Source organism: Stylophora pistillata, chromosome 10 (assembly GCF_964205215.1).
Source record: "Stylophora pistillata chromosome 10, jaStyPist1.2, whole genome shotgun sequence".
Classification (NCBI taxonomy): domain Eukaryota; kingdom Metazoa; phylum Cnidaria; class Anthozoa; order Scleractinia; family Pocilloporidae; genus Stylophora; species Stylophora pistillata.
Window position 1 is genome coordinate 15,293,021 of NC_142528.1, and position 13,325 is coordinate 15,306,345.

At 38.4% G+C, this 13,325-nt stretch overlaps 2 protein-coding genes and 1 long non-coding RNA gene across 3 annotated transcripts; all 3 read left to right on the forward strand.

The window, feature by feature from the left end:
• Positions 1 to 1,974: 1,974 nt before the first annotated feature.
• LOC148721940 (uncharacterized) lies at positions 1,975 to 5,153 on the forward strand. Its single transcript, XR_015992683.1, has 4 exons — positions 1,975 to 2,168; positions 3,037 to 3,121; positions 4,162 to 4,216; positions 4,954 to 5,153. It is a non-coding gene; the product is annotated as an uncharacterized LOC148721940 (long non-coding RNA).
• A 588-nt stretch (positions 5,154 to 5,741) lies between these two features.
• LOC111339133 (uncharacterized) lies at positions 5,742 to 7,004 on the forward strand. Its single transcript, XM_022945723.2, has 2 exons — positions 5,742 to 6,284; positions 6,652 to 7,004. Exons 1-2 carry the CDS (start codon positions 5,837 to 5,839, stop codon positions 7,002 to 7,004), a joined length of 801 nt encoding a protein of 266 aa, XP_022801458.2. The 5' UTR covers positions 5,742 to 5,836.
• Positions 7,005 to 7,079: 75 nt separating this feature from the next.
• LOC148721941 (uncharacterized) lies at positions 7,080 to 8,131 on the forward strand. Its single transcript, XM_088735346.1, has 2 exons — positions 7,080 to 7,443; positions 7,932 to 8,131. Exons 1-2 carry the CDS (start codon positions 7,080 to 7,082, stop codon positions 8,129 to 8,131), a joined length of 564 nt encoding a protein of 187 aa, XP_088591472.1.
• The last annotated feature ends 5,194 nt before the right edge of the window (positions 8,132 to 13,325 follow it).

Sequence of the window (13,325 nt, forward strand, 5' to 3'; positions counted from 1 at the left end):
TGTGTTAAGTGGCTTAGGTAAATATTTTGTCCATCTCGTGTAGGAAAAAAAAAAACATTATCTTACCTAAAAATCAACTGATGCCACTCCAGGGAACCTTTCGTTTGCACTCATGGTGATGTTTCGAGGAAAGGGTGCAAACTTTACTGCAAAAGGAGACGTCAGGTTTACAAAGTTAACCCGCATCAGAGAGGCGTCTCCCCTTTTCCATAGATATCTTGAAAAGGGAAAGTCTTTAATACTGTCCACAAAACGAAGCGTCTCCCCTGCTGGTGCCCATTTTGTTCAGAGATGATGACTCGGCACAAGCTTGAATGTTTCGTGGAATTCCAAGGAAACCACGCTACCGCCGGTGGCAAATGAGAGTGGAAAAGCGTTATGAACTTGCTCTGCAATGAACGGAGAAGTGGAGTGCACACTGCCGGAGGATCATTTCTTCAATGTCGTAGAATGCCTAGGCCGATAAAGCGCTAACGTTTCAGTTGTTTATCAAGATGTTGTTGTTTCTGCTATTTTTCCTGCTGCATCAGTTCTTTGTCTTGTTTTCGTCGAGCTCTGATTCGCTATTTCAAAATCTAAAGGATATGAGAGCAGGTTCTGGAACCCAAACCAGTCCTTTTTGTTTTTTTAGCTGATAGTTTTAATGTATCATTTTCAAAACTTTTGAAATCCCCATCTTGAATGAAAACAGAAGAGGTTTGTAGGCTCGTTAAGTTATCGGGACTTTCGAGAAACGGACCCCAGCTGCGCCTCATGGGTTGTTTTAGAGTGGATGACAATCAGTGACGAATCGTTCAGTATATAGTCTCCATCGCAGCCGTTTTTTCGGATGTCACGCAACGCCCCCCCCAAAAAGAACTTTTCTTTTTGGGGGAGCGTTGCGTGACATTTGAAAAAACGGCTGCGAGGGAGACTATTCCTGAGTATAGGACTTCAGAATTTTCAAGTTCTTCAATATTCGTTTTGCTTTCGAAGAACATAAATTGATTTTAATTTTCAATGTTTACTGGGTGTTAAATCACATTTAGAGGATAATTCAAAAGCATGTTCGTTCAGAAATTAAATTAACAATTCAAGGAAGTTGTAGGCGGGGCACTTTCAAAACCGTTGCTCAGATGATGTACGTCGTAGCGCCTTACGAATCATCAGTGGCGCAATCGCTCGAGTGCTGTTGAAGCAAGCATTCATCGTTCATGCTGCACTCCCTGAAACTGCTCATTGACAATAGAACTGAAACAATATCATCGTCACTTATCATTTACTGATCAAAATAAGCTCGATTTTATGAAATATTTTTGCTTCCTTGTGAAAAAAATTTGCCTCATACATATTAGCCGCTTTAGCAACGAGAATGGAAACCTCCTAAAAGCACTTCTTAATATCAGTATATGTTACTCATCTTTTTCTTCTGTGCCCGTCAAAATCAGGCTGCCATATTAAAGATCAAAGCCATGTACGAAGTAATGCATTTGTATCTGAGTGTGTATCTCAGCGTCATCTTTTCTTTCGCACGCTCTTTCTGGGTCACAGCACCCAAGCAGAATTTTCAATGTCTACAATGAAGTCTCCTGTTTTAAGTGATGGACCTATTGGCTCGATTATCCTTTGAGATTTTAATACACTAACGAAATAATTAGTTCTGTCTCATAGCAATTTCGATTGACCGTACAGCAACCACTGCAGGTGCTTTCCTTGTAATGGTGTGACAATGAAAGTGATTTATTCGCACCGTGTGCGAATAGCAACTGCTATTTACGAGATAATTTGGTTTATCATTTGAGCTGATAATACAGATTGGCCATCGCAGGGATTCAGAGCTGTAGAATGGCTAACAATCGAACTGTCAGCTTCAGAAAATCTTTACAGTGACCAATTTACATCGTCAATTCAGTTAATAAAACCAAATTATCTTGTAATGACGCCCCCCACCGATGTAGCCCTACAGTTTATTTAGAAACTTGCCCCCCCTTTAGCTATCATTTATAGTTTGCGTCACCACGTACTGCTTCGCCCTCTTTGTCTACAAGAGTGAAAAAACAGAGAGACTTCAGATAGACTTCATCCTTGGATCAAGGTATCAAACCATCTCCACCTTTTTCCTGAAAATCAAAGTAGAGCATAGGCCGAGTCATATCTTTTTTTTTTTTTTTCAAGAGGTCACTTTTCTGGTAAGTCAACTTTAAGGGCTTGTTATGTAACTGAACATAAAATACCTCAGAGGAGTGATTACGGCAAAGCAAATGAATGAAGAGCAATTAAATGAACGTTATAAAAGAGAATATAAGAGTAAGAAAATGAATAAGTTGCGTCAATGTTGCAATCCACGTGTAAGCAAAGAGCAGCAAAAGCTTAAATCAAGAGCAGCTAATGTTTCAGAATCGTATCTTTCATTTTGGATTTGAAATATCATTAAAGCAGCACGCTCCTTCGGGTCAAATCACTGAACCAGACTTTAACGTATGCAAAGTAGTCTGTTGTCTCTGGTGACAGGCACAATTGTTTAATTAGGTTATGAGATTTCAGAACATCAATGGATGATAAGGAATTCAGTGTCATAGAGTCGAGTGGCTGGGTAGCAACCAATAATCATTATCCTCGAAAATTTGGAGTAGAGAAACATGTTTATCAACTTGTTGTATAAAGTGTAGCATGATTTATCTCGAACGCATGATTCTCCTGCAAAGCAAAAAATGAAGGAAGTAGAGGGTGTAAAAAATACAGAACTAAGAGTGGGAATGTAAATGGGACTTCATGACCCTTGAACTTGAAAAGTAATAAGTGAAGAAAATGTGTATTAGAAGATGATTATTAAGATGATTATTTCGAAGTAAATGCTCTCATCCATTACTTTCTTTTTCATTTTATGAATTTTTTTCTTCAAAAAGGAAGGATAATAATAGATTGTTGTTGTTGTTGTTGTGAGATATTCAGTAGCAATATATTAAAATTAAAGAGTTCTCGTAAAGTGGTGAGGAGTAATTTGATCGAACATATACAGCAGGATAATTTCGAGTTATTTGTCTTTCAAATACGAAGGAAAGGGCATCTCTAGAGAGTACGGTGGTTTTGTGTAAAACTCAAACACTGAAGGATGAAAAACGTGCTGAACGTTAACGCTCAGGTAAGCTTTAAATCAATCTTCCTTGACAATCATCACTCTCGCACTACGTCACTGAAATATCGATTTTCCGTGAGAGCAAACATCGTAGGCTCGTTTCATGACCATGACGTCGAGTATATGTCGTATGAACAAAATACAATCTTTGAACCAAAAAGTTTTTGATAATGTTCCGGCATCATTTTCTGAAAGGGTTGTAGAGTCAGAAATGTAACAAATTCAAGCGATTCAGTCCCAATAATTGGAACAAAGTACTTGTGTCTATGAAACTCAAGATGTCTATTTTACGGAAGTTTTCTATGGGAAACTTTATCTGGGCAAATGGTAAATGTTGCAAAGCGCGGGAAACTGAAATACTTGCGAAGGGTAAATTAAAAAAAAAAATGCTGCTGGACAGCACCCAAAAATGTTCCTTCCAGAACTCGATAAAGAGCCAAAACTGCATAGCCAGAAGATGGAAATTTTAGTTTCAGTTTGGCAATGACTTCTTTCGCTGTTTCATCACAAGTGCTTGCATTAATTGACTACCGCTAGCTATCACGAGTTTGACGTACACCCTCAAGTAAGGCCCTGTTAGCTAAAACATAGTGACTACAGCTTTTTGTAATCTTGATGAAATAAGATCTCTTGCCTAAAATTAAAACATGAATTCAAGAAATTCACATTTACCAAAACTCGTGTAGAACTGTGTTAATAATTTCTGTACTGAAGTAACGCTCGTGCCATCCTATTTTATTTTGTTCCTGTGTGTTTTCGTAAAAATTGAGAATACAAAATTGACACCGTTCGTTTCATGTGACAGTTAGAATTCACGTCTTTAGATCATGCGGACACATTAAAATAATCTTTCAGAATAACTGTTTTGCTTGACCGGATTTTGCAAACTGATGATATGATGAATTCTCGTTAGTCGATAAGCTAAATATCATATCTGTCCCTGAAGCACTTTGCTCCAATGAAATAAATACTCTGTTTAGCGTAAAGCCAGTCTATGATGCGCAAACTAATAGCATTGTGAATGTGTTGCTTTCTCTGAATTGAAGGTACATATCCTTATCCATTGCCTTTCAAATCTACTTGTCATCAAGTTTGCAGAAGGTAAGAACTCAAATCAAACTGAATAAATTAGGTGCTGTCATTCTATTGATCAACTTTTCCAGTGTATACCAACAATAACCAATATATAACTCGGCTACTTTGCAACAAGTAGTCAAAGTCTAATAAAATGGCATTGTTGTTTCAATGAACCATCGGTGGCGCTGAGCCTAAAATTTGTTTCTAGTGAGAAACGAAGGCTTTTCAAGATGCATGGGTCGGTAAAGTTGGTGCGAGTCTTTTCCTTGTGATATTTAGCAACTCGGAGACCCAGAAGCGTAGCCACTGATTATTTAGGTGGTCTTTTTGTACATGAGGATCCGCTTCCAAATTGATTCGAAATTTTCTACAAAAAATCCTAAGACCTTTGAGAATATGTGACGAGAATAACGTTGATTAAGCTCGAGGTAATTTACGAGAATTTTTCATTTGTATTTTGGTTTCATGGAACAATAAGAGTACAATTTACTCCAATTCAGCTGAAAAAGTAGAGTATATATCAAGGAAAGGGATCTAGCCTCTTCGAGCTTCTTTACAATTTCTGTTTGAAATAGGATGTCCCCATTGATGAAAGAATACTCTTTTGCTATTGATTTGAAGTTTTCTTAAAAAAAATAAGAGTATTGAGAACATGCCACGAAAATAACGTAAACTGGGATCGATAACTAAAAATTTAAGAGAATTACCCGTATTTACGTTGGTTTCGTGGAGTAGCAAAACAACAATTTACTCCATTTCAGCTGGAGAGGTATTTTACATCACAGATTGAGAAGGAACATTGTCCACTCCAGACTACCCTAATACGTACCCTAGCAACTCGAATCTCACTTGGATCAAGTCTATGTCTCTTGGAAACAGAGTAAAGATTACTATCCAAGATTTTGAGGTAAGGAAAACAGCAAACGTAATATGATTGTTCTTGTATAATTTGACTTGCCTTTCTTGCCAACGACTGGATTAGACGTGAGCAAGCTAACAGTATAAGCTCAATTACCTTGAGTGCGGTTTGATGAAAAGCAAAGTCGTTCCTTTGATGGGGGATTTTCCGAACAGTCGCTGATCGTGATAATAGAGCCTGCCAATATATATAGTCAATCCTCTTTTAACATTCACGTAACCCATGGAAGCACTTCCGTTTTATGCAATAACCGCTCTTTTAAGGCTAAATTCGACTGCAGGCTGATAAACTCGTAGATAGCTGTATCCTCTTCTTGATTATTGGTTTTCATGTGATTCTCCTCTCAACAGACGCAATGCAATAGAGACTACTTAGAAATCAGAGATGGATACAGCGTAGTGTCTCCACGCAATTTTGTGGGAGCCTTAATAACTTGCAAAGTGAGATTACTTCATCCGGTACTAGCATCTTACTGCGTTTTGTTTCTGACAATGTAAATGACACCGTCATGGATCGAGGATTTTTCTTGAAACACTCTGGTGAGTCAAATAGTTACAACTTACTAATTTTTAAGGGGTTACATTGAGGGTGAACGTTATGGTATGATTAGATGGGATTCCACGGCTGGAATAGGTGCGTTCCAACATAATGTTCCCTTCGCCGTCCTCTGTCGGTAGGGAACCTTCTGAAATAAGGATTTGGTCTTAGAAAAGTGTATCACCACGATGATTGACCGCCCCTTTTTTCAAAACGTGGATATCGCTCCACTTTCTCTCAGAAACGTGAGGAGACAAGAATATGTGGGTAGCTTATTTCTGTTTACAGGCGTATGTAAAGTATACATTAACCAGACCAATGGAGTCATTACCACGCCAAATTACCATAACGACTACCCGAGCTATATGGACTGTCTCTTGACGATACAGCTTCCCTCTGCCATCCTAATCCCGCTTGTATGCGAAAACATCGCCATAGAAAAAGAAGAGGGCTGTCCGTATGATTACATGGAGATACTGGAGGGCGATGGTCTTAGCTCTACGGTCATAGAAAGACATTGTGGAGTTTTAAATCGATCTGTGACAGTCGACCGAAACGGAAGTTTGAGCATACGGTTCGTGTCCGACAAGGATAAAGAAAATAAAGGATTCCGATGTTCATATAACATCGTCAGAGGTTAGTTGGCAATAATCAACATTCACTCAAAGTATTGTATCTCCAAATAATCAAACTAGTTGCCATATTTTTATAATGTTACAATAAATCAACAGTAGTGAGCCTCAACTTGTGTACTCAATGTAGTTTTCCAAACATATCAACCTTGATCACTCTCCCAGGGTTGATTCTTTGCACTGTTGGCTGTTCGTCCAACTGCCCCCTCTTAGCAGAAGGTTCCAGTCCTTCCTTGCTCTCAGATATGACAGTGCGAATGACGAGGAAAGTCTGAGAACGAGCCTTTCCCTTTTTACGTAGAGTCTACCAAAGTCATTTCAAAAGTTTAAAAGTGAGAGTTTATCATTATATTTTGTTCGCAATCATTCAGGTACCTCTTCGGTAGCAGTAATAACACAGTTACACAGCTTGGTCCTAAAGACAAGTTCATTTTCCTTTTCTTTGAAAACTGATGTGTCTTCTAGTAGTGCCAAAATAGATACACTAAGCTTGACTCTGAGTAACAGTGGCTTAAATACAGTTGGTGTTCATTCTTCACAGCAGACTATATCTATTACGACTCTTGCTAGTCCTTCTTCTTCCAGGATAGATAGCAGAATCTTTCTGATAACAGAAATTGCAGGTTTGGTCACTCCCATTTCCCAGGAAATCCAAGCTACCGTGAGTTTATTACTCCCTTTTCGGAAAGACAGCAAAACGCCTTTGATAGGAGAGACTTACTGATGGTCTTCTGATGGAGAGTCTTCTGATGGAATATATTCGCTATCAACTCCAACTCGACAAGGGCTTCAATCTAACATGACTGTTTCCATTCCTTTACAAACAAAGAAGACAACCCTTTCAACAATGGAGTCTCTGAAAGGAGCTTTTTTCAATGACAGCAATCACCCGTCTGGTACAGTATACTCATCGTCAGAGACATCTTACTCGGGGAAAGCTGGCCAAACTCCTCATTGGCTAAAAACAACTTTAACTGCTCACATCCCTTCATGGGAAGACAGAAGAAATATTTTGGTCAAAACCACATCATCAGGAAATCTTTCAAGCAAACAACAACATCCAGGGGTCGATCTGTGGACGACTACTTACAGACGATTTGTTACTTCGTTTCAAGCCCCCCGATCATCGTCTCCCATGTCAACTGTCTTTTTAACAAATGAAGGTACGTATGAGGATCGCCATAGCTTCAATATAAAAACAGAATGGGCAAAAAGCACTTTTTCCTTCTCTTTTCGTCATATTATATTCCTAGTAACTGTAGTTGGGTGTCTTCAATCCCTCCCTCCCCCTCTTCCGAAAAAACAATAAGAGAAAAGTAAGCTACCGATTAAGCAGCTATGGACAGCTTTTTTGGCCCTTACAGGCCTATGGGTATGGTAGAACCAACTGTCTTAAGTGCACAACCAACATCAAAATTCGTATACAAATGCGGACTCCTTGGAATTCTTTTCTATCATATTAGTTGTTTTTTGATTTCAGAAAAGACCTCGCTCCGGAATGTTATGGTGCATAAGCCACGGCTACAAACAGTGAATGTCGGATATATAATTTATATTTGTATAATAAATAATTTTATCCAATCAGACTTGACCTAATTACTATGCTATTACAATATTTGTTGTAATTTGTTGTTGTTTTTATAATCAACAGGCGTTACATCGTTATCAAACACTAAACTTTTACCTTTAAGTCATGCAAGTCTTTTTGGAATCATGCTATTGTCAAGTCCTTTCAGTAGAACTACGAACTTAAGTAAAGACAAGACCACACCAACTCCAAGTGATGCAATGTTCATAAGTCAAACTGGTGTCACTCTCGATGCAAGTAAGTTTGACGTCGACCTGGGTTAATTTTTTTGTCTTAAACTTCTTCGCCTTATTCCCTGATGGGGGCTCTGTAGGAAAGCCCTCCTTTCAGTATTTTAGTCGACATACACAAGTATTAAGTCCACTAATGAGTCGACATAGACAAGTGCTAAGTTCCGTCGACAGAGACAAGTATCGAGTCCACTTATAAGTGAAGTTAAAAAAGTATAAAGTCAACGTATAAGTCGACTGAGAGAGTTGTAGGTTCACTGATAAGTTGACATTGACATGTATTTTAAAAGTCAACTTATGAGTTGACAAAGACAAGTATCAAGTCCACCTATAAATTGACATAGACAAGTATTAACTTCATTATAAGTCGACAGAGATAACTTTTAAGCCCACTTATAAATCGACATAGACAGGTACTAAATCAATTTATAAGTCGACACAGATGAGTTTTAAGACCTTTTAAGTCCACTTACAAGTCAACATAGAAACGAATTAAGACAAGTATTAGGTCCATTTATAAGTCGACACAGAAGAATATTAAGTCCACTGATAAGTCGACAAAGACAATTATTAAGTTCACTTATAAGTCAACACAGAGAAGTATTAAGTACACTTATAAGTCAATAAAGACTATTAAGTCAATAAAGACAAGTATTAAGTACACTAAAAAGTCGACACAGTGAAGTATTAAGTCCATTTATAAGTCGACAGAGACAAGTATAAAGTCCACTTATAAGTGGACTCAGTGAAGTATTAAGTCCACTTATAAGTCGACGCAGTGACGTATTAAGTCCACTTATAAGTCGATAAAGTCAAGTATTGAGTCCACTTATAAGTGGACAAATAAAAGTATCAAGTCCACCTTCGAGTCAACACAGACAAGTATATGTTACGTCCACTTATAAGTCATTGTAGACAAGTATTGAGTCCACTAATAAGTCGATAGAGACAAGTTGTAAGGTCACTTATAAGTTAACAGAGACAAGTTGTAAGTCCTCTTTGAAGTTGACATCGACAAGTATATTAGAAGTCCATTTATGAGTCAACTCAGACAATTATAAATAATTATAGACTAATATATCGACAGAGACAAGTTTTAAGCTTGAGCCTGTGAGGAGTTCCCTGTGCCCTGTCAGTAAGTAGGGGACTATCTGTACCCGTTGAACCAATGAGGACCAATTAATGCTTGTGAACTTGCGAGGTTATTTTTGTGCCTTCTTTTGACAACGTCTCTGGGTGCCATCTGTGTCCTGTAACTGCATGTTTGAGCAGGGGTAATTCCTCTGCCTTGCGACACGTGTTAGGGACCACAAGAAAAGGTCGTTTAGTAATTTACTCATATATATTCTTAATTAGTTCTGTGACGAAGGTGATGATAATTGTACAAACAATAATGATGATTACAAAGCCAAGAGAGCATTAACACTGAAGTATTTTCTCTCATCATTTGGTCTGTCGTGTTTTGCTTTCCCTTTCTTCTTATGTTTTCAAATGTTCTTCACTCTGAGATGTGTTCCGAATTTACAGCTGCCATGCCGCCTCACCTAAAGCATACAGCTGAAAAAGTGCAACAGACAGTAGCTGCCAAGTTTGAAGGAACCACCAGGACTTACTTGGAAGGTTTCACGCTGTGAAAGCAATGGACAACTACGAACCCTCTACTTCCTCGCTAGCCCTTTCTTTAAATTTGTGGCAGTATACATCCAGTGTATATTGGAACAGTCATAAATACCTTCTCCCATTTTGAATATAGTGTATAATATCACCAGGGCTCAATCGTCAGTCGCCGGCCTTTCAAACTTTTCCGACCAAGCGGTCACCTTGGCAATACTTGCTGCTTCTAAAAGGATCCCCTAAAAAGTCAAAAGCTAAGACTTGAAGAGCCCATCAGTTTGAAGGTGTTACTTGCTCTGGTTTGAGAATACGAAGACAGTCCCATTGCATAAAACCACAGGACCGTTACTATGTGCCTCGTTGGCTGTGCAAGCTTTCTCAGATTCAGCGACCATTTTACATAAGATGTTGGGATATTAAGATCTCTTCCTCATCTCTATTTTTATAGAATCTTCGAAGACATATCATTAACGGACGGAAGCTTGGGTGTCGATTTCCCCTGTGTTCTAGTCAAGTGGCGTATCCAGTGGGCGCTGTACGGGAACATTGATGCTGCAGGGATCAAGCTTGAGGAAGATCTTTCACCGTTCGGCACATTTGCATGACCGAGCTGTTCATGCAGATTCCGTTTTCTAGGGACTAGTTCAACATCCACACAAGAGCTGACCAGTGAAGCATAATTAACGGGATCGCCGATACGTCCGGCAAAGATTAACTAGCATAGCCTGATCCTAAGTTACGGTTAATAACCTGTCTTCGTTCACTTCAGATCATATTCAGCACATTTTAAGGTGATGAAAAAAAAAAATAAAATAAGGAATAGCAAGTAGACAACGTTTTACCGAACATTAAATTCTTGGAGCTAACATTAATCAAGTTGGCTGGCAGATAGTAAGTAGAGAAAAAGGAGTTCATCGACACTGCCCTCATAAACGGTGTGACGGTCAAGTTGATGAAGGTAGAGCAGAAATACTATGTTAAAGGCAAAGCTAAAAAAAAGTGCCTATGTTATAAACCAATGTGTTTAAACTAATGAGTAGATTGATCTTCCGGCTTTCATAGTTTAATGATATGCACGCAGATAGTGAAGAAATTATCCGCCATGAAAATTGTCTTTAAATAACAATTTGCATACAATGTAATTTGGATACATCAATCATAACGAATACCGTACGTTGACCCCGCCCCGGTTGTTCGAAGGGTGGTTAACGTTATCTGCTTGATAAATCCTTATTTGGCGGATAGCGTAGTTTGTTAACTTGTTTGCTCGATAGCGATTTATCTGTTGGATAAAGTTATGTGCCCTTGCAACAACTGCCGGGGCCCAGTTCAATGATAATCCTGTGCAAATGTTAAGCAGGCTCTTCCATTACTTTGTATAACATGAAGTGCTTGGTTCAGAGATGGAATTCTGCAGCACTTGCAGCTCGAGGAATTTGAATATGATTGTGGACATTTTGAAAGTTCCTGGGGGGGGGGGGAAAGGGTTGTTTGTTCAATTTCCCAATATATCTGATGTAATTTCAAAAACGGTGGCGCGACTGAATGAGAATGGTCTACTTATTTCCGAAAAAAAAAAAACCAAAAACAAAAAAATGATTCCTGAGAATTTACTATGATGGGCACTTCTCACTTCTCTTCTCTCCAGTGATAACAGGGGGAGGAGGGGATGCAACAAATTGCTATTGCAGAGTCTCAATTGTAAGTAGAATTACTCAGAACATGAACCCGCTTTATTACAATATTTGAAGAGGACAAGGTCAAATAGGGATGTTCGAATGAGACAAAAAAAAAAAACAAACTTTTCCTGTCATGCTGTTGTATATCATATCATTCCTACTTGCTACTTACTTTACCAAAACTCTTCAATTTTTAATTTGTGGTAAAAACAGTTTGCTATCACTTTCAAGCTATGTTCATAAGTTTTCAAAGAGCAAGTGAATTTCTTTTCGCTGTGTAAGACGTTTTAAAGCGTTTTGGTACTCAACAAGTTGGCTGTGAAAATGAGACTAAGAGAAGTAAATGGGAAGATAACATAAAGCAATAAGAACGAAAATAAATTGTTTTCTACTGTTTTCAAATTCCTTTGTTTTTATTATTTTCCCAATTATAGTTCAAGGCAATGCCGCAAGACGTTCTGAGCGTTTCGTTTTTCTTTCTGAACATTTTTTCATGCCATCTTAAAAAGCGATTGATTAATTAATCGTGTTAAGCAAGTGTTTGCCAGATCGACCTTATTGATAATAATTAAAGTGCACCTGACCCCTAAATTTTTTTCACTTAAAAAAATCTTCCTGCTTTGGTATTTCCTCGAAAAAATTGTTGGATTTGGTTCAATCCTCATTTTTTTATGCCCTGTTGAAGTCGAGATCCGAATGGACCACGACCGCGTAAATGGGGATCTGGGCAGAGTAGACTTGTGACGTCATTTCGAGAAGACGCTCAAGAAATTCTCGGCCAGTCGTCGACCTGCGAAAGCCTTTCTAGCACTAGATTCATTCTGCGGCATATTTGCGACCAATATCGATCTAACCTTCCAAACATAACCAGTAAACTGTGCAAAATGGCGCGAAATACAGATTGTTGGGTTCTCGAAGTGACGTCACATTAGTCGCCAGACTCTTGATCCTTGAAACGCGGTCGTGAGTCAACGGGGCGCAAAAATTTAAGGATTTGACCAAATCCAAACATTTTTCGAAGAGATACTCACCAAATCATGAAGATTTTTTTAAACGAAAAAAAAAATTTAGGGGTCATGTGCACTTTAACACTTCAGTCTTAAGTAAGTTATTTTGTTGTTTCTCCGTCTGGTCCAATGCAGCGGACACTAACCTTTTCAAGCTACAAGCGGTCCAGAATTTTGCAGCCCGGATTATCTGTGGTCTCAGAAAATTTGACCACGTGAATCCGCTTATGAGAGAACTGGCTACCTATTAAATCTCAGCTATATCTCCATGACGCCTTACTTGCTTTTAAATGTATGACCGGCTCCGCTCCTACTTATCTCTCCTCGAAGTTTCTAACACGTGGAGAGATAAGTGGTCGCACGACCAGAAGCTCCCAACTTCTGCATATACCCTTCTATAGAACTAAATCTGAAGAAAGGACTTTCTTTTATCGCACAGTAAGTCTATGAACAGTTTAGATAACACCCTCAAACTCTATAATTCTTCTCGGGATTTTAAGCGTAAACTTAGAGCCAAATTACTTGCTGCTTTCCTTTCTCATCGCTCTTAGTTGTAACTTTGGCGAACATTTATTAGCATATTTTAGCTTTCTTAATTTTCTATTATACTTTTTAGTATTGTAATTTTTGGATCATTGTCACCGAAAAACCCTCTTTAGGGAATTTCAATAAAGTTTGTATTGTGTTTTCCCTGATTAACATGCTCTGAAATTTTTATTGTTCCGAGTTTCGTGAACGTTTTCATGACTTTTGTGATACCTCTTGCAAGTCACAAACAGTTGCCTGTTACTGATACATATAACTCACTACTTCAATGGTTGGATTCACGTTGTTAAACAATCCTCAAAATCAGCAAGATAAAAACGTTTTGAGACCACTTTCAAACCAACAATTGATAACACTTTGTTTCCTTTGATAGAGTGTGAC

Bases quoted from the DNA above. Each gene is read 5' to 3' on its own strand.
- LOC148721941 (XM_088735346.1), top strand. From the start codon at position 7,080: ATGACTGTTTCCATTCCTTTACAAACAAAGAAGACAACCCTTTCAACA. The intron at 7,444-7,931 runs GTACGTATGAGG...TATAATCAACAG, and splicing joins TGTCTTTTTAACAAATGAAG to GCGTTACATCGTTATCAAAC.
- LOC111339133 (XM_022945723.2), top strand. From the start codon at position 5,837: ATGATTGACCGCCCCTTTTTTCAAAACGTGGATATCGCTCCACTTTCT. The intron at 6,285-6,651 runs GTTAGTTGGCAA...GCAATCATTCAG, and splicing joins TTCATATAACATCGTCAGAG to GTACCTCTTCGGTAGCAGTA.